This window comes from Lactuca serriola, chromosome 5, assembly GCF_051521515.1.
Source record: "Lactuca serriola cultivar US96UC23 chromosome 5, Lser_US96UC23_V15, whole genome shotgun sequence".
NCBI classification, from domain to species: Eukaryota; Viridiplantae; Streptophyta; class Magnoliopsida; order Asterales; family Asteraceae; genus Lactuca; species Lactuca serriola.
Genome location: NC_136412.1, coordinates 287,416,001 through 287,436,095, shown reverse-complemented (window position 1 = coordinate 287,436,095; position 20,095 = coordinate 287,416,001). Strand labels below are relative to the sequence as shown.

Sequence of the window (20,095 nt, the reverse complement as noted above, 5' to 3'; positions counted from 1 at the left end):
CATCACAATAATACTTCCATCAAAGTATCATGATCAGATAACTGGTTGCAGAGGTTACTCAAGTATGTGATCATTCAATATATATAATTTCAAGTAGATTTTCCTAACAATATATTTATATACCAAACAAATCCTACCTCCAATATGATATTATATAGTCATTCCTTATTTGATAGAACTTGGTATTTATTGGTATTAATGAAGAATCTGGGAAATAGTTAATATAAACTTATAAATATAAATGAATATTGAAGCGTGGTAATATTCGTATTTAGGTCGTTTAAAAGGGGAAATATGAAGTTAGACGATGAGCTAACCTACCCGAAAGTCTTCCACCTAAATCAAGTGAGTGCATAGTTACTCTCATGAACATGATGCTAATAAAAATATTTGTTATTTAAAGATTAACTGTATATATCTTGTGAGAGCATAGTTACTTTCAAGTGCATGATCTTAATAAAAGTATCTAAGACTTAAAAAAATTAAAAATACGTTGAAAGCTTGCTATTTGTGTTTTATGCAAATAGTATACCTTGTACAGTAAGTGAATGGTTACTTTAATAAGAATGATTTTTAATAAAAGTATTTAATATCAATTGAATGCTTATATGAGAACTGAATGTTTATTATATGATATACATGTTAAGTGTATATTTGGTAACATTAAATGAGAATCTTAACAGAAGCATTATTACTTAAAAGATTAAATGTATACCGAATGCTTGATATTCTATGTTAAATGTATAACTTGTATTATGACAATATTGCATGAACATGGGATTGTAGATTACATGTATTGTAGTCTTGTATAGTTATAACTAAGACTTATAAAGGATTCTTAGTTCAACATAAGTTGAATAAATTGGTAGCATCATACTAGGGATGTATGTGAGATTGGAACAAAGAGCATAAACCTTTATGTGCCGCTATCATGTGTTGGGGTATGATTTACATATTAGAGTTACTTGTTAAACTTATATTGGGATGTGAAGGGTGTGAAAGATAAAATGGTTGTGTAAGGCAATGACAAAAAATTGTAGTATTGTACAACCGGGACTAGTCATCTAACAAATATATGATGACGATTGACAATGCTAGACAGTCTTGTAGAAACACTAGAAGACTCACAATCTGCATGTGTTAATAAATCATACTTATCTAGGGGAAAATGTAACGCTCGCAGATCCGGGCTAGTCAATTTAGAGGCAATAGGGGTCGAAAACGACTTTTCGACAAAAATATTATTTAGAATAAATAATCTTAACCAAGTTGTAGAATATGTCACAAGGTTTCCGTACATATAAAGAACGCTGAAATCCGAGTTATAACGAAGAAGTTATGACCCGTCGAAGTTTCGCGTCGGAACCGGCACGGCGCCGGGAAGCGTAAATAGTAAATTTATGATAGAGAGAGATTTAGCCTTAGCGCTCTAAACAAAAGTCGTAGAATATGTTAAACTAAGAACATCGATAAAAAGAACGCCCAAATCTGACTTCGTATGAAGAAGTTATGATTTTTCGGAGTTTCGGATTAGCGGTGTACAACCCAAAATTCGAATTTTAGATCGATTGATTTTTAGCCGACACCACCTAAACAAGAATCGAAGATCTCGTTATTAGTAGCGTAACGATAAAAATACAGACGAAAATGGACATCGGATAAAGAAGTTATGAGATTTTAACGGACCAATCCTGTCTCGGCCTGTTAAAAATATAACTTTAAAAATAAAGTCAAAATTAGCCGACGGAGTCTAAACGAAAGTTGTAGAGTACGTCTCCACCTACGCGTGGATATAAAGAACGTCAAAAACGGAGTTCGTATGAACGAGTTACAAATTATAATAGCATATTTACGTATTAAAATAAAGTATAAATCATGTATACGTACACATATATATACATATGTATATATCATTAGAAAGGTATCGACGATGCGGTCATTATAAGACTAATGTTGAGTTCTTTCGACATTAGTTTAGTACAAATATCATTAAATCCATTTAAAATAGTATTATAGAGGGGTGTTTAGTTGTTTATATAACTAAAAGGTCATTAAGTATTATGGAGGGTAGTTTTTGAAAATTCAATTAGTATAAATAAGAGCCTTCGGCTCTCATATTTCTTGCACCATTCTCTTGATTCAAGAGTCTTTCTCTCCTTATCCCCCGAGCATTTCGGTCCCTCGTGATTCGACTTCTCTTTCTGTAGTTTTAGTATAGTAAGGTGAGCGCTGCACGAATCTTTCTTAGAAAGATTCAACGACGAAGTTCTGCCCCTGCAGAGCCCGACTCCTAGCTAAAATCCCCTTGAAAGTAAGTTATGCTTACCCTATTTTAAATATAGTTTATATTTAAAATTAGTATTGTTATTATAAATTTATAATAAATATTTGAGCTATTATTATGACTTATATAAGTGTCGTTATAATATCTTTTAACTACTCGCGGTACGGGGAATCTGGTTTAAAGGGCCGCATAGGGTTGTTGGATTTCAGAAGTGCTATACGCCAAAATGGTCCTGCCCTCCGGTGTTTTATGTCTGGCCCCTGTCTGTACATAGTAGTTGGAAAGTATTGTTTAAACGCTTATATAATAATAATAATAATAATAATAATAATAATAATAATAATAATAATAAGACTAATAATTAGTCACGGTAATATTAGACTAAAATCTAGTGGTGATAATACTAGGTTTCGTCAAAGGAATTATTTTAAAGTAAACGAAGCGTTGTCCGAGTACCGAGTCACCACCGTCTCAGGTGAGTGCATAGTCCCTTTCATCTTACACATAGATATGAAGTATTTTAATATAAATTACGTGCTATGTGTGCATATTGTCTGAATACTTGTTGTCTATGCTGAGTGAAAGATTTTATACATGTTTTAAATGATTTAAACTATATATGTATTTTATATCTACGAAAATGTTGGGGTAAAACATGGGTAGATATAATAGATGAAATATGAGTTGGATGATGAGTTGAGAGGTGATATAGACTATAAGGTGTGGGTGAGAGGTGTATGATGTGAGAAGCCTTTTTCCCAAACGATGTCCCCGTCATTCAGCAGAGTATGGATGACAACCACGGACTATCCTAGATAGTCCAGTGGAACACTATCAGGCTCGCAACCTGTAGGTGTTGTGAACGATGTGTTCACCTGGTGTACTCTAAACCTTGGTGATCATGCAGACTTGATACCTAGACCCTGGAGATCATGCAGACTTGGTGCCAAAACCTTGGCGACTATGCAGACTTAGTGCCTATTGTATAAATTCTGGCGACTATGCAGACTTAGTGCCTAAACCCCGGTGACGATGGACTTCGTGCCGATTCCTTAGGATGATCCTTAGGAATGTATGAACGAGGAATAGTTGATTCTTAGGGTAGATCCTTAAGAATAAAGCGGATAATAGGGATGGGTAATTGGGTTGATTGTTTGATTGTTTGAAAATAATAATTATATTATTGTGGGTTGAAAACCCTATGTACTCACCAGGTTTCCCAACCTGACCCACTCAGTTTATTTATATCACAGGTGTTGATATGAAGTCACATTACACTGAGAGATTTAAAGAGATGTAGATCACTAGTGTAAATAAATGTAAGTTCTGTTTATGCTTATGTTTCTGTATTAACGATGACATCCCAAATGTTTTAAAATGAACAAAATACGTTTCTTCGAAAATGTTTTAAAAACGTATTTATCATGTTTTTCTGGGAACAAATTCCGCAACATTTTTATTAAAAGAAGTACTCTGATTTTTATAAAACATAAACAAAAATCGGTCTTTTCGGGCCGTGAAAAGGGGGATGTCACAGAAAAGATTGTGTGTTCATTTAGGTACTCTATCCATCTCATGGTTGCCTTTATTGACATACATTGCTAAGGAAACTCCAAAGTAGTATAGTCTACTCGTTGCTTATAGTGATCCATTGGGTTAGATCTCAAGGGATCATTTTTTATAGGATCAACATGTGAGAATCGACGGGCTGAGTAACTAGGGGTAAAGAGTATAATATCTTATAGATATTTATGTTGTGTGATATATCTATATTGTTTGATAACAATTGATTTTGCAGGATTATTATTTATGAGTTATTATTATAATAATATTGTGGGATTGAAAACTCAATGTGTCTCACCAAGTTCCCAAACCCGACCCACTCAAATTATATGCATCACAGGTAGTGGTCTTAAGGCTGTTGGAACCTGATTAAGATGTCGAGTGAACAAGAGGCAATCTGCAATAGTATTTAGGACCAATATGTTTTTACGTTGTAACTCATGTTGTGTATTGATTATGACATCCTTAGGGTTTTGTTATTTTGAAACAAGGTCTATACTCAAAATGTTTTAATACACTGAGATTTTCCGCAAACAAAGATAACATGGTTTTGAAGGTATAAAGAAAAGTTTTTTTTTAAGTTCTAGAAAATAGGGGATGTCACAAAGTAACCGTACCCCCATCATCCATAAGATGCATATCAATAGACTCAAGCAATTCCGGCTACTAGAGTTCTAGACCCACATATTAGATATAAGCAGTTGCAGTTCTTCTTAAATTTGACCCATGGATTATTAGATACCACCCTCATAGGTATTTACGACCAAGAATCCTGAACAAACCCATCAAATCCATCCATATCAAACCAAGAGTGGAATAAGTGAAACGGAACCTGACCATAATCAACTCTATACTACAATAAAAGAATAGGACGATGATTAGGAATTTTCATTTCCAAGACCAAAGTCGTAAGATGAGGAAAAGACTCAAAAAAGCAGTCCATGACCAAAAATCTATCCAACTTACTAAACGTTGACCTCCACTTATCACTCCAATTAAAACGAGGACCACCCAACGGAATATCAATAAATTCAACATGGTCAAGAACTGGTTGAAGCTCCTTGCCAACGTCGGGTGATACCGAGACCCTAATCTCTACGAATCATCCTGAACTTCATTAAAGTCTCCCATCAATACACACTCCTCCGAAAAAGAACCATTAATTTGAAGAATTTGAGCCCAGGGTTGCCTCTTGCACACAGTCCTTTGGGGAGCATAAATTGAAATAAATAAAACCTCCAAACCAGAAATCAACTACATTGCCTTAACCACTACAAAATAAAAAGAAATTGACCACCCTTTTTTGAGAAACTAGGTGGATACCTTCACGTTGCGAGGAATAAAACTATATAGTTTTTTTTTGTATAAAGATGTTGAAAATAATTAGACATTAACTATAAATAATAACTCTTACACTATGTTATGTATAAATTTGTAATTATTTTGAGCCTCTCTCTCTCTCTCTCTCTCTCTCTATATATATATATATATATATATATATATATATATATATATAATTCATTAGCATTAAGCTGATATTTTAAATAAAATTAAACATGGTTTCCGATTTAGTGATACATTTTGACATTATGATTGATTAATTTAGAAATTAATTATCTTTTGATTTTTTTTTTTTAAATTTCAATCATGATGGTTAATGGATAAATGAACCATTGTTTGTAAATTTATGCAATATAATTTTTTCTGTTAATTAATTAAAAACCACTTATTTCGAGAATAAAAAAAATTATAATAAAAAATAGTTTTTTTGATTTTTTTATTTAACTTGATTTGTTATTCTATATTTATAATATTTAAACATATTTAGCTATGTTAAAATATAATATTATAATATATTTTTTAAATTTCTTTTATACGTTGATTTATGTTTTGAATTTAACATAATATTTAAATTAAAAAAATGTATTATAATGATCATTTTAATTGTCTACTAATAATAAGATAATGTTGTGCATTTAATAATATATTTTAAATTAATAGGTAAATTATATTAAGTCGGTAATTAAAAGGTCATGAAGATTTCAAATATATATGATGATAGGAAAAATGTATCATTTATAATATAGTATGATACGATGTGGATTCGATATAACGAGAATCTTACCGGAAGCACCATAAGAGGGAGAAACAACATGAGAAAATGATACATTGCCCCAAAACGAACAAACCGTCCCTAAATCAATATCTTTCATCTTCATTTCATGAACAACTTAAAAATTCACCTTACGATTTTTATATAAAGTTCTAATCCACCCCCGCATATATCTACAACCCCCTTCTTGAATGTTAATGGAAAAACAATTAATGGAATAACAAGTTTTTCCCGTGACCTTCAACAATTTCTTTCACTCCATCAAAACACTCATACAAATTGTAATCCGTTGCTTTCCTCATTTCCATTGTTTTTTGAATTTCACTAAAAAACGACCGATTATTAAAAGACATTTCCGGAAACTCATTGTTGCCAATAAAATTTCAACAATTTCTTTACTGAATTAACCTAAGTTTAGATTAACTTTCAACAAGAAAAAAACCTCTAAAGGATGATCTTCGTTGTTGGAGTGGGCATAATGGTGAAGAATGCACAACAGAAATTGTGGTATGTAAACGTATTGATAATTTATTGTACCCAAGGTTTTTTAAACATGGGTTTTGAAAAAACCACTTTTGCCCAAGGTTTCGTACTTGCAATATTAAAACGTATTGATAATTTATTGTATGTTAATTGAAGGTTGAAATTACATGAAATAGATACTCAGAACACTAGCTCAACAAGATGAATCTGAAAATCACTTTCGCACCTTCAAAATTTATGGGTATTAGGCATAAGTTAATCTCTTTATTGGTATTGCGAGAGAGGGAAGGGATCGGAAGTGGTGGAAGGGAGACACCGACGAAGGAATGAGAGGGTTCTTGAATCACATAGGAGGAACATTGATGCTTGATTTTGAAGTTTAAGTCGGATAGGGTTTGAATTTCGTAGGTAGATGGGGACATATGAGGATGAAGGGTGATAGTATGGGACACCGGTGGAAGCAAAGGGGGTGACGAATGTCGGAGGCGGCATTGTCTGTTCATTTAGGTACTCTATCCATCTCATGGTTGCCTTTATTGACTTACATTGCTAAGGAAACTCCAAAGTAGTATAGTCTACTCGTTGCTTATAGTGATCCATTGGGTTAGATCTCAAGGGATCATTTTTTATATGATCAACATGTAAGAATCGACAGGCTGAGTAACTAAGGGTAAAGAGTATAATATCTTATAGATATTTATGTTGTGCGATATATCTATATTTTTTGATAACAATTGATTTTGCAGGATTATTATTAATGAGTTATTATTATAATAATATCGTGGGATTGAAAACCCTATGTGTCTCACCTAGTTCTCAAACCCGACCCACTCAAACTATATGCATCATAAGTAGTGGTCTTAAGGCTGCTGGAACTTGATTAAGATGTCGAGTGAACAAGAGGCAATCTGCAATAGTATTTAGGACCAATATGTTTTTACGTTGTAACTCATGTTGTGTATTGATTATGACATCCGTAGGGTTTTGTTATTTTGAAACAAGGTATGTACTCAAAATGTTTTAATATATCGAGATTTTCTGCAAACAAAGATAACATGGTTTTGAAGGTATAAAGAAAAGTTTTTTTTAAGTTCTAGAAAATAGGGGATGTCACAAAGTAACCGTACCCTTATCATCCATAAGATGCACATCAATAGACTCAAGCAATTCCGACTACTAGAGTTCTAGACCCACATATTAGATATGAGCAGCTGCAGTTCTTCTAAAATTTGACCCATGGATTATTAGATACCACCCCCGTAGGTATTTACGACCAAGAATCCCGAACAAACCCATCAAATCCATCCATATCAAACCAAGAGTGGAATAAGTGAAACGGAACCTGACCAAAATTGACTCTATGCTCCAATAAAAGAATAGGACGGTGATTAGGAATTTTCATTTCCATAACCAAAGTCGTAAGATGAGGAAAAGACTCAAAAAAGCAGTCCATGACCAAAAATCTATCCAACTTACTAAACGTTGGCCTCCACTTATCACTCCAATTAAAACGAGGACCACCCAACGGAATATCAATAAATTCAACATGGTCAAGAACTGGTTGAAGCTCCTTGCCAACTTCGGGTGAAATCAAGACCCCAATCTCTATGAATCATCCTGAACTTCATTAAAGTCTCCCATACACACTCCCTCGAAAAAGAACCAATAGTTTGAAGAATTTGAGCCCAAAGTTGCCTCTTGCACACAGTCCTTTGGGAGCATAAATTGAAATAAATAGAACCTCCAAACCAGAAATCAACTACACTGCCTTAACCGCTACAAAATAATCAGAAATGACCACCCTTTTATGAGAAACTAGGTGGATATCTTCACGTTGCGAGGAATAAAACTATATAGGTTTTCTTTTTGTATAAAGATGTTGAAAATAATAAGACATTAACTATAAATAATAACTCTTACACTAAGTTATGTATAAATTTGTAATTATTTTGAGCCATAATATATATATAATTCATTAGCATCAAGCTGATATTTTAAATAAAATTAAACATGGTTTCCGATTTAGTGATACATTTTGACAGTATGATTGATTAATTTAGAAATTAATTATCTTTTGATTTTTTTAAAAAAAATTCAAGCATGATGGTTAATTGATAAATGAACCATTGTTTGTAAATTTATGCAATATAATTTTTTCTGTTAATTAATTAAAAACAACTTATTTCGAGAATAAAAAAATTATAATAAAAATAGTTTTTTTGATATTTTTATTTAACTTGATTTGTTATTCTATATTTATAATATTTAAGCATATTTAAATATGTTAAAATATAATATTATAATATGTTTTTTAAATTTCTTTTATACATTGATTTATGTTTTGAATTTAAAAAAATATTTAAATTAAAAAAATGTATTATAATGATCATTTTAATTGTCTACTAATAATACGATAATGTTGTGCATTTAATAATATATTTTAAATTAATAGGTAAATTATATTAAGTTGGTAATTAAAAGGTCATGAAGATTTCAAATATATATTATGATAGGAAAAATGTATCATTTATAATATAGTATGACACGATGTGGATTCGATATAACAAGAATCCTACCGGAAGCACCATGAGAGGGAGAAACAACATGAGAAAATGATACATTGCCTCAAAACGAACAAACTGTCCCTAAATCAATATCTTCCATCTTCGTTTCATGAACAACTTAAAAATTCACTTTACATTTTTTATATAAAGTTCTAATCCACCCCCGCATATATCTACAACCCCCTTCTTGAATGTTAATGGAAAAACAATTAATGGAATAACTAGTCTTTTCCCGTGAGCTTCCACAATTTCTTTCACTCCATCAAAACACCCATACAAATTGTAATCCGTTGCTTTCCCCATTTCCATTGTTATTTGAATTTCACTAAAAAACGACCGATTATTATAAGACTTTTCCGAAAACTCATTGTTGCCAATAAAATTTCAACAATTTCTTTACTGAATTAACCTAAGTTTAGATTAACTTTCAACAAGAAAAAACCTCTAAAGGATGATTTTCGTTGTTGGAGTGGGCATGATGGTGAAGAATACACATCATAAATTGTGGTGTGTAAAGGTATTGATAATTTATTGTACCCAAGGTTTTGTAAACATGGGTTTTGAAAAAACCACTTTTGCCCAAGGTTTTGTACTTCCAATATTGAAACGTATTGAAAATTTATTGTATGTTAATTGAAGGTTGAAACCACATGAAATATAAAAAAGGAAAATTGTGTAGTTATGAAATATGTAACAAATTATTTTAACTGAATTCAGTTTTTTTTTTTCAGCCACCCATGATAGAATTTTAGTTCTTTTAAATTTCAATTCCTTTGATAAATTTCAATTTCTTTCAAAACAATATATGTCAAACGCCATAAATGATATTTTGTTTTAAAAACAATAAATAAATAAGAGTAAATTACATAAATGGTCCTTATGGTTTGGTGTAATTTGCACGCTTAGTCTCTAACTTATTTTTTAACTCGGGCCGTCCTTGTTGTTTACTTTTGTTGCACGTTTGGTCACTGCCACCCTTAAAAAGACTATTTTGCCCTTAATAATTCTTTTTTAATTATTTTATTTATTATATAATTATTTATATTATTAATTTATTTAAAAAATTGTTTAATAAAATACTTCCCTTGCTACCCCACACCCTCATAGTTATTGTCATCTACAAAACCACATCCACCATCGAACCCCATCATTTCCTACCATCACCATCGGTCACTCGCGGTCATTCACCGTCGGCGACCACCGTCGTTCCAACTAACCTTCAATCCTCTTCCAGAAATTAACCGAGAACCTGATTAAATCTAAAATTCAACCCTCTTTGAAACCTAAACCTAGAAAGCAATCAAAAAGTGATCATGTTTTCTTTCCAAAAATCAATCTAAATTAAAATCTAAAAGTCGACAAGACCTGATCGCATTTAGGTAGCAAATATGATTAATCGGCAGGGGACGAAATCCTAGATCCGTCCAAACCAGTGAAATTTAACAGAATGAAAAGTGTAAACATGTAAGGGGATCCAACTTACAAACAAAGAGCTGCTCAGATACATATCATTAATTGAATTAGATACTCAGAACACTAGCTTAACAGGATGAATCTGAAATTCACTTTCGCACCTTCAAAATTGATGGGTATTAGGCATAAGTTAATCTCTTTATTGGTATCGCGAGAGAGGGAAGGGATTGGAAGTGGTGGAAGGGAGACACCGACGAAGGAATGAGAGGGTTCTTGAATCACAGAGGAGGAACATCGATGCTTGATTTTGAAGATTGAAGTCGGATAGGGTTTGAATTTCGTAGGTAGATGGGGACATATGAGGATGAAGGGTGATAGTATGGGACGTCGGTGGAAGCAAAGGGGGTGACGAATGTCGGAGGCGGCATTGTCTGATCATTTAGGTACTCTATCCATCTCATGGTTGCCTTTATTGACTTACATTGCTAAGGAAACTCCAAAGTAGTATAGTCTACTCGTTGCTTATAGTGATCCATTGGGTTAGATCTCAAGGGATCATTTTTTATATGATCAACATGTGAGAATCGACAAGCTGAGTAACTAAGGGTAAAGAGTATAATATCTTATAGATATTTATGTTGTGTGATATATCTATATTGTTTGATAACAATTGATTTCGCAGGATTATTATTTATGAGTTAATATTATAATAATATTGTGGGATTGAAAACCCTACGTGTCTCACCAAGTTCCCAAACCCGACCCACTCAAATTATATGCATCACAGGTAGTGGTCTTAAGGCTATTGGAACTTGATTAAGATGTCGAGTGAACAAGAGGCAATCTGCAATAGTATTTAGGACCAATATGTTTTTACGTTGTAACTCATGTTGTGTATTGATTATGACAACCTTAGGGTTTTGTTATTTTGAAACAAGGTATGTACTCAAAATGTTTTAATATACCGAGATTTTCCGCAAACAAAGATAACATGGTTTTGAAGGTATAAAGAAAAGTTTTTTTTTTAAGTTCTAGAAAATAGGGGATGTCACAAAGTAACCGTACCCCTATCATCCATAAGATGCACATCAATAGACTCAAGCAATTCCGACTACTAGAGTTCTAGACCCACATATTAGATATGAGAAGCTACAGTTCTTCTTAAATTTGACCCATGGATTCTTAGATACCACCCCCGTAGGTGTTTACCACCAAGAATCTTGAACAAGCCCATCAAATCCATCCATATCAAACCAAGAGTGGAATAAGTTAAACGGAACCTGACCATAATCGACTCTATGCTCCAATAAAAGAATAGGACGATGATTAGGAATTTTCATTTCCAAGACCAAAGTCGTAAGATGAGGAAAAGACTCAAAAAAGCAGTCCATGACCAAAAATCTATCCAACTTACTAAACGTTGACCTCCACTTATCACTCCAATTAAAACGAGGACCACCCAACGGAATATCAATAAATTCAACATGGTCAAGAACTGGTTGAAGCTCCTTGCCAACGTCGGGTGAAACCGAGACCCCAATCTCTACGAATCATCCTGAACTTCATTAAAGTCTCCCATCAATACACACTCCCCCGAAAAAGAACCAATAATTTGAAGAATTTGAGCCCAGAGTTGCCTCTTGCACACAGTCCTTTGGGGAGCATAAATTTAAATAAAGAGAACCTCCAAACCAGAAATCACCTACACTTCCTTAACCGCTACAAAATAATCAGAATTGACCACCTTTTTTATGAGAAACTAGGTGGATATCTTCACGTTGCGAGGAATAAAACTATATAGTTTTTTTTTTTTTTTTTTTTTTTTTTTTTTTTGTGTATAAAGATGTTGAAATAATAAGACATTAACTATAAATAATAACTCTCACACTAAGTTATGTATAAATTTGTAATTATTTTGAGCGATAATATATATATATATATATATATATATATATATATATATATATATATATATATATAATTCAATAGCATCAAACTGACATTTTAAATAAAATTAAACATGGTTTCCGATTTAGTGATACATTTTGACATTATGATTGATTAATTTAGAAATTAATTATCTTTTGATTTTTTTTTTTAAATTTCAATCGTGATGGTTAATTTATAAATGAACCATTGTTTGTAAATTTATGCAATATAATTTTTTCTGTTAATTAATTAAAAACAACTTATTTCGAGAATAAAAAAATTATAACAAAAAATAGTTTTTTTGATATTTTTATTTTACTTGATTTGTTATTCTATATTTATAATATTTAAACATATTTAGCTATGTTAAAATATAATATTATAATATATTTTTTAAATTTCTTTTATACGTTGATTTATGTTTTGAATTTAACATAATATTTAAATTAAAAAAATGTATTATAATGATCATTTTAATTGTCTACTAATAATAAGATAATTTTGTGCATTTAATAATATATTTTAAATTAATAGGTAAATTATATTAAGTCGGTAATTAAAAGGTCATGAAGATTTCAAATATATATGATGATAGGAAAAATATATCATTTATAATATAGTATGATACGATGTGGATTCGATATAACGAGAATCCTACCGGAAGCACCATGAGAGGGAGAAACAACATGAGAAAATGATACATTGCCCCAAAACGAACAAACCGTCCCTAAATCAATATCTTCCATCTTCGTTTCATGAACAACTTAAAAATTCACCTTACGTTTTTTATATAAAGTTCTAATCCACCCCTGCATATATCTACAACACCATTCTTGAATGTTAATGGAAAAACAATTAATGGAATAACAAGTCTTTTCCCGTGACCTTCAACAATTTCTTTCACTCCATCAAAACACCCATACTAATTGTAATCCGTTGCTTTCCCCATTTCCATTGTTCTTTGAATTTCACTAAAAAACGACCGATTATTATAAGACTTTTCCAAAAACTCATTGTTGCCAATAAAATTTCAACAATATCTTTACTGAATTAACCTAAGTTTAGAATAACTTTCAGCAAGAAAACACCTCTAAAGGATGATCTTCGTTGTTGGAGTGGGCATGATGGTGAAGAATGCACAGCAGAAATTGTGGTATGTAAACGTATTGATAATTTATTGTACCCAAGGTTTTGTAAACATGGGTTTTGAAAAAACCACTTTTGCCCAAGGTTTTGTACTTGCAATATTAAAACGTATTGATAATTTATTGTATGTTAATTGAAGGTTGAAATTACATGAAATATAACAAAGGAAAATTTTGTAGTTTATGAAATATGTAACAAATTATTTTAACTGAAAGTTTTTTTTTCAGCCACACATGATAGAATTTTAATTCTTTTAAACTTCAATTCAGTTGAGAAATTTCAATTTCTTTCAAAACAATATATGCCAAACGCCATGAATGATATTTTGTTTAAAAAACAATAAATAAATAAGAGTAAATTACATAAATGGTCCCAATGGTTTAGTGTAATTTGTACGTTTAGTCTCTAACTTATTTTTTTAACTCAGACCGTCCTTGCTGTTTACTTTTATTGCACGTTTGGTCACTGTCACCCTTAAAAATACTATTTTGCCCTTAATAATTCTTTTTTAATTATTTTATTTATTATATAATTATTTATATTATTAATTTATTTAAAAAATTGTTTAATAAAATACTTCCCTTGTTACCCCACACCCTCAAAGTTATTGCCATCTACAACACCACCTCCACCATCGAACCCCATCATTTCCTACCATCACCACCGGTCACTCGCGGTCATTCACCGTCGGCGACCACCGTCGTTCCAACTAACCTCCTATCCTCTTCCAGAAATTAACCGAGAACCTGATTAAATCTAAAATTCAACCCTCTCTGAAACCTAAACCCAGAAAGCAATCAAAAAGTGACCATGTTTGCTTTCCAAAAATCAATCTTAATTCAAATCTAAAAGTCGACAAAACATGATCGCATTTAGGTACCAGATATGATCAATCAGCAGGGAATGAAATCCTAGATCCGTCCAAACCAGTTAAATTTAACAGAAAGAAAAGTGTAAACATGTAAGGGGATCCAACTTACAAACAAAGAGATGCTCAGATACATATCATTAATGGAATTAAATACTCAGAACACTAGCTTAGCAGGATGAATCTGAAAATCAATTTTGCACCTTCAAAATTGATGGGTATTAGGCATAAGTTAATCTCTTTATTAGTATCGCGAGAGAGGGAAGGGTTCGGAAGTGGTGGAAAGGGGACACCGACGAAGGAATGAGAGGGTTCTTGAATCACATAGGAGGAACATCGATGCTTGATTTTGAAGATTGAAGTCGGATAGGGTTCGAATTTCGTAGGTAGATGGGGACAAAGGAGGATGAAGGGTGATAGTATCGGACCCCGGTGGCAGCAAAGGGGGTGACGAATGTCGAAGGCGGCAGAGGGGACGAAGGACAATAAAACTTTGGCTCTTTGTTGTTGTAGGAGGTGGTGTTGTGACCAGAGATGGTATCAGCCAGGGTTCAGGTTTAGCAAGGAGAGTGGTACGAGGAGAAGGGGTGGTCTTTCAGGGGACTCGAACAATCTTTGAGGATTCGACGAGAGAGTTTGAATATTCGGTGAGAATTGACGGCCGATGAGAGTTTGGAACTCCGACTAGGTGAGCGTGAGGGAAGGTGATACATATACATGAAGACTGAGAACGCTTCATACTTTGAGGGGTGGGGTATTAACTTTATTTAATTAAATTAAATATCACAAAAAAGAAATTATATATATATATATATATATATATATATATATATATATATATATATATATATATATACACAAGGGTATAACATGTATGTAGAGACTTAATATGAAACAAAATTAAATCTTATGGATTGTAGAAATTAAAAAAAATAAGTTAGAAACCAAATATATAAATTATCCCAAATTATATGTACCTTTCGTATAATTTACTCTAAAAATAATGGGTTTTACACATATTTGTGCTTCTTTTATAATTGTAAACGGCATGTCTTCTAACTTCGTTTCATTTCGTTTGTTTGTTTCTAGTTGTGGTCCACATTCTATACAAACTCACAAATCGACAAATTGTGACATTCTATTTCACAATTTATCAATAATTATTACGCCTTTATTGTTCCTTAAAAAATAACTTATATATATTTCCTTTGAAAATTAAACATTTTATGTCCTGTTTATATACAAGTTAACAATATAATATCGTATAAACTATAATATTATACCTACTTAACATCCATGGAAAATAAAAAATCAACTGGAAATTTAAGAAGAAAGTGAAGTGGATAATCATGATGGCTTATGCAAGCTGTGTGTGGGATGTGGAAAGCAACTTAGTAGTCTAGCAGCAGCAGCCTCCCACAGAAATATCGCAAACAGGCGGCTACCACTTAAATGTAGTCCGGTCAAAGGAAGATTTTTTTTTTTTTTTTTTTTAATGAATTGAAAGGAAAAAATATCAACATCTCTATTAACATTCATGTGAGTGCAAGTGTGCAAAATTGATAGATTGATGAATGGTATAGTAATAATTATTTGTTAACAATTAAATAGGAAGATAATTACAATTACTTTTTGCCTATCGTGTGGCTTTGTTTTGCATGTAAAATGGAATATTATAAAGGCTAGTATGTATGGGTATGATATTGATAATTGTATTACCAATCCTTGCGTTGATTCTAGAATCGATTAACAAGATGTATTAACCAATTTATTGGAGAATGACAATGACTACAATTCACAAAATAATTTATTGGGGAATGACAATGAATACCCTACACAAAATGACAAAATGAGGAAAATTATGTTGCATCTAAAAAGTCCAAGTCAACCGTAATTATCGGTTCTAAGACAAAAACATGGTAAAAAGTCAAACTAATAAGTTAACCCAATCTTTGGGGTTTCATCAAGAGCATATTAATAGTGTATCTAAAGTGTAAAATCTGTATGCTTTCATATCTATTTTATTTTAAAATGAGTATCTTAAGTGAACCCCGATTATATGATATATGTATGTATGAAACCCTTTAAAATGTAGAAAATGTGCAAGTATAGTCTCTATTGCTATATCCGCATGTACAATATGCTAACATTCACATTTTACCTTGTATAGTTTTATGATAAAATAGTATATCAAAGGCAATTTGAAAACTTAACAAAAGGAAGAAAAGAAAACATGTATATATAGTAAAGGTAGCAAGCAAAAACATGTGTTTTGGTTTTTGTTGTCCCTAAAAATACATATGTAGAACCCACCAGACCAAACCAAACCAATTGCTAAATGGTTTCACTATGTGTGGCGCACCATCCCCCTTTAACAAATGCTTTCACATCAACACAACCACAACCTACATTCTTCCATTCCAATTATCAACATGCCAACATATTATACAATATCACATTATATCTATAGTGAACTTGCTTATAGTATCCATAATATGTGTATGTTTTTTAAGTTTTTCTATTTCTATTTTGAAAAAGCTTTGATAAAACTCCTTCCTTATTGTGAGAACTTTTTCAATTAAACTTGTATATAGTTTTTAAGCTTTTGGATGGGGTGTTTTGAATCATTATAATGGGTCTTTTAAATTTACAATCAATTATTAATCATGTCTTTGTCTCGTGTGAAGTGGCTAACCATGTTTGGTTAAAAGTGTTCAAATGGTTAGACCTCCCATTTGCCTCTATTCCTTTCTATTGTTGAGTTATTATTTTGGATGGAGATGATTTATTTACCAAATATGAAGAAGAAGGCTCTAGATGTTATTATTTTGACATCTATTTGGTTGATTTAGAGTTATAAAAATAGTGGCATCTTTCACACGTCTAGATTGAAAGAAGTAATATTTTTGGTAGTATTGTTATTCATTCTTTTGATTGACATTGACTTTCAAATAGACATAGTAAAACACTATCATTTGGACTTTATGGTTATAAAACACAATGATCCAAAATGTCTTGTAATTGTTTTGTTTTTCTAGATTCTTGCTAGTTTGTGATAATAATAGAAATTATAAATCAAAATTTATGGAACTAATTATTAAGTTGATGAAACATGTCTAATATTGTGGAGATCTTTTGAGTTTTTCAAATTGATAAGTTGATGTTAAGACATTCTAAAAAACCATAACGAAAAAACTCTTTTGTAAATGTTCTTTTCGGTAATTTTTTAGAATCACAGTGGTAATATTTTAGCATCAAAGTCTTTTCAAACTATAGCCGCTTTTAAAAAATCACGTTAAAAAATATAAGTTTTTAGTTTTTTATAATAACATAATATATATTTTGAGAATGAATTTTGCTTATTTTTAATACATATAATTAGTGGCAATGTCATAAATGGGTAATAAGACGTTTTGTTCTTATAAAATATTATTATTTTCAAAAAGAAAATATTACTATAATGTAAGTCGTTGGAACATATTGCTTACAAAATAACATTAAGATAAGGGTAATTTGTAAAGAAAGTGTTCATATTATTTACGATTTAATGTACTTCTAAAAAAATGTTTTTCTTAAAAAATAAAATAAAATAATTCACATTCATTACTCAACAATGACATTAACCTCATTCTACAATACAATAAGAAATTATTGCTTAATTTCTAATCATACTTTATTCTATGAAAAATTACTAAATAAACCTAAATATGTTTTCTAAATATAACATTGATTAAAGCAAAACATTACACATACATACATAGTTCCATATACATACATACATACATACATTCTTTTATGACAAATTTATATGGAAGCATGCATTTTCTTTTGAAATTGGTTACAATTGTTGCCTCTAAATATCCATTCACTTCATCTCTACAATAAAAGAATGAATGTGAACCAGAATACAAAACAATACAATTAGGATTTAGGTGGATTTCTTAGCTTATAAATGGTATGATAAGTTTGAATTAGAAACTAATCAGCAACAAGAAGAAGAAGAAGAAGAAGAAGCAATTTCGGATCAAATTAGCAAGCATACAAATCCACCAACTCCTCCAAAGAATCCGGTTGAGGGTCTGCATTTTCAAGCATCCATAACAAGTGTTCAAACAGAACCACCTCACAATCCACCGTCTCCCCGTCGCCGGAACGTTCCACCAGCTCCTGAAACACGGGATGCTCCGCCACCTCTGAGGTTATATGGTAACGCCGGCGGGATTTTCCGACGTACACAGCGTGGCAATGTCTTGGGTCGGCGGCAATAGCATTGCCACCAGTGCTACGCGCTGAAGGTTTTCCGAAGGAGTGCCACTTCTTTAACACGGACTTGAGCTTCGTTAGCTTACCTCCACCTCCGCCTCTCGCCATTAATGGATGTTAATGTTGTGATGAATTGAAGATGGAAGAGTATTTGTTTTGAGGGAAATGGGTGAGAAGATATATGTGTATATATACATAGACATAAAAGCAGCAGGTGGGTTATGGAAGGGGAAGGTTTTGGGCCCACAAAAGGCTGGAGTCAGGTAACAACGACCCTAGACCACAAATCTTAATCATCTCCCTTCTCTTCTGTTTGTCTAGACAAGTCCAAACACTATTCCAAGAAAAAGATTAGAGCATCTATTATATTAGCCTATCATTTTTATTTTAAGCACATTAAAAAATTATAATAATATTTAATTAAATCAAAATATTATAATACGGATATATAAGAAAAAACAAATTAATAACTATTTGATAAGGCATAAAGTATAAGATATTATTAATATTCGATGTCATAGAAAACATAAAGTATTATTAAACATTTTATAATACAAATTAATTAGCAAAAGTTAATAAAAAAGTAAAGTTTAAATACATATTTAACGTGGTAAAATAGCATACTTCTTCCATGATTTTATATAATTATAATAGTAGGATCCTATTAGTCTAGTACACATACTTCTTCCATGATTTTAGATATAAGATATTTATAATTTTTATGTCTAATTATAACACATTAAATAAAATACTATATGTTTATAAATATAGGATACGAGAATTAGATAGGAAGAATGAGAATAGAATCATCCTAATACAAATAGATTTTAAAAATTTTACAGGGCGATTAAGGAGCAGAAAGCAAATTATATCTCCTATATTTCGGATTGAACCCAAGATCTCCTAGTTAGTTATTAGATTAGGAACCTCCTTGTTAGCCAAATAGGATAGTCGCATTTTTTTTTAATTCTCTTAGTAATTTTACATTCCATAAATAAACTTTATAAAATTGTTTTAATTTGTGAAACCGTATAATGAAGGATCAGTGCTACAAAATGTTTCATTTACTAAGAGAATTTTCATAAAATAAGAGCAATTTTGTTAAATAAGATTAATTTTACAAAATAAAAATCGTAAAAGAAATAATTTTAAAAATTTTACAATTTCTTGTTGCAAAGTCCATTTATAATAAGTGATTAGTCTATTATATATTTATTTAAAAGATAACTTTTTTTATAATTTTATAACTATTATTCTGGTATTTACATGTTTGTTTATTTTTTTTATGTCATGATTTAAACCTTCAACATTAAAAAGAGAAAGACAACATCTAATAATACCGTTGACTAGATGTCATTTGGTGCTTGTCTATTTATTATTATTACTATTTATTTTAACTAAATGTTTCTTTTTGGTTATGGTTGATTATTTAATGGTTGGTAGTTTTTGTTTCTTTGTATGGTTGTTGG

At 31.3% G+C, this 20,095-nt stretch overlaps 1 protein-coding gene across 1 annotated transcript; it reads right to left on the bottom strand.

Annotated features, from left to right (window-relative positions):
• Positions 1-18,071: 18,071 nt before the first annotated feature.
• Positions 18,072-18,802, bottom strand: LOC145054590 (auxin-responsive protein SAUR76-like). Its single transcript, XM_079002821.1, has one exon. It carries the CDS (start codon positions 18,732-18,734, stop codon positions 18,393-18,395), a length of 342 nt encoding a protein of 113 aa, XP_078858947.1. The 5' UTR covers positions 18,735-18,802; the 3' UTR covers positions 18,072-18,392.
• Positions 18,803-20,095: the final 1,293 nt, after the last annotated feature.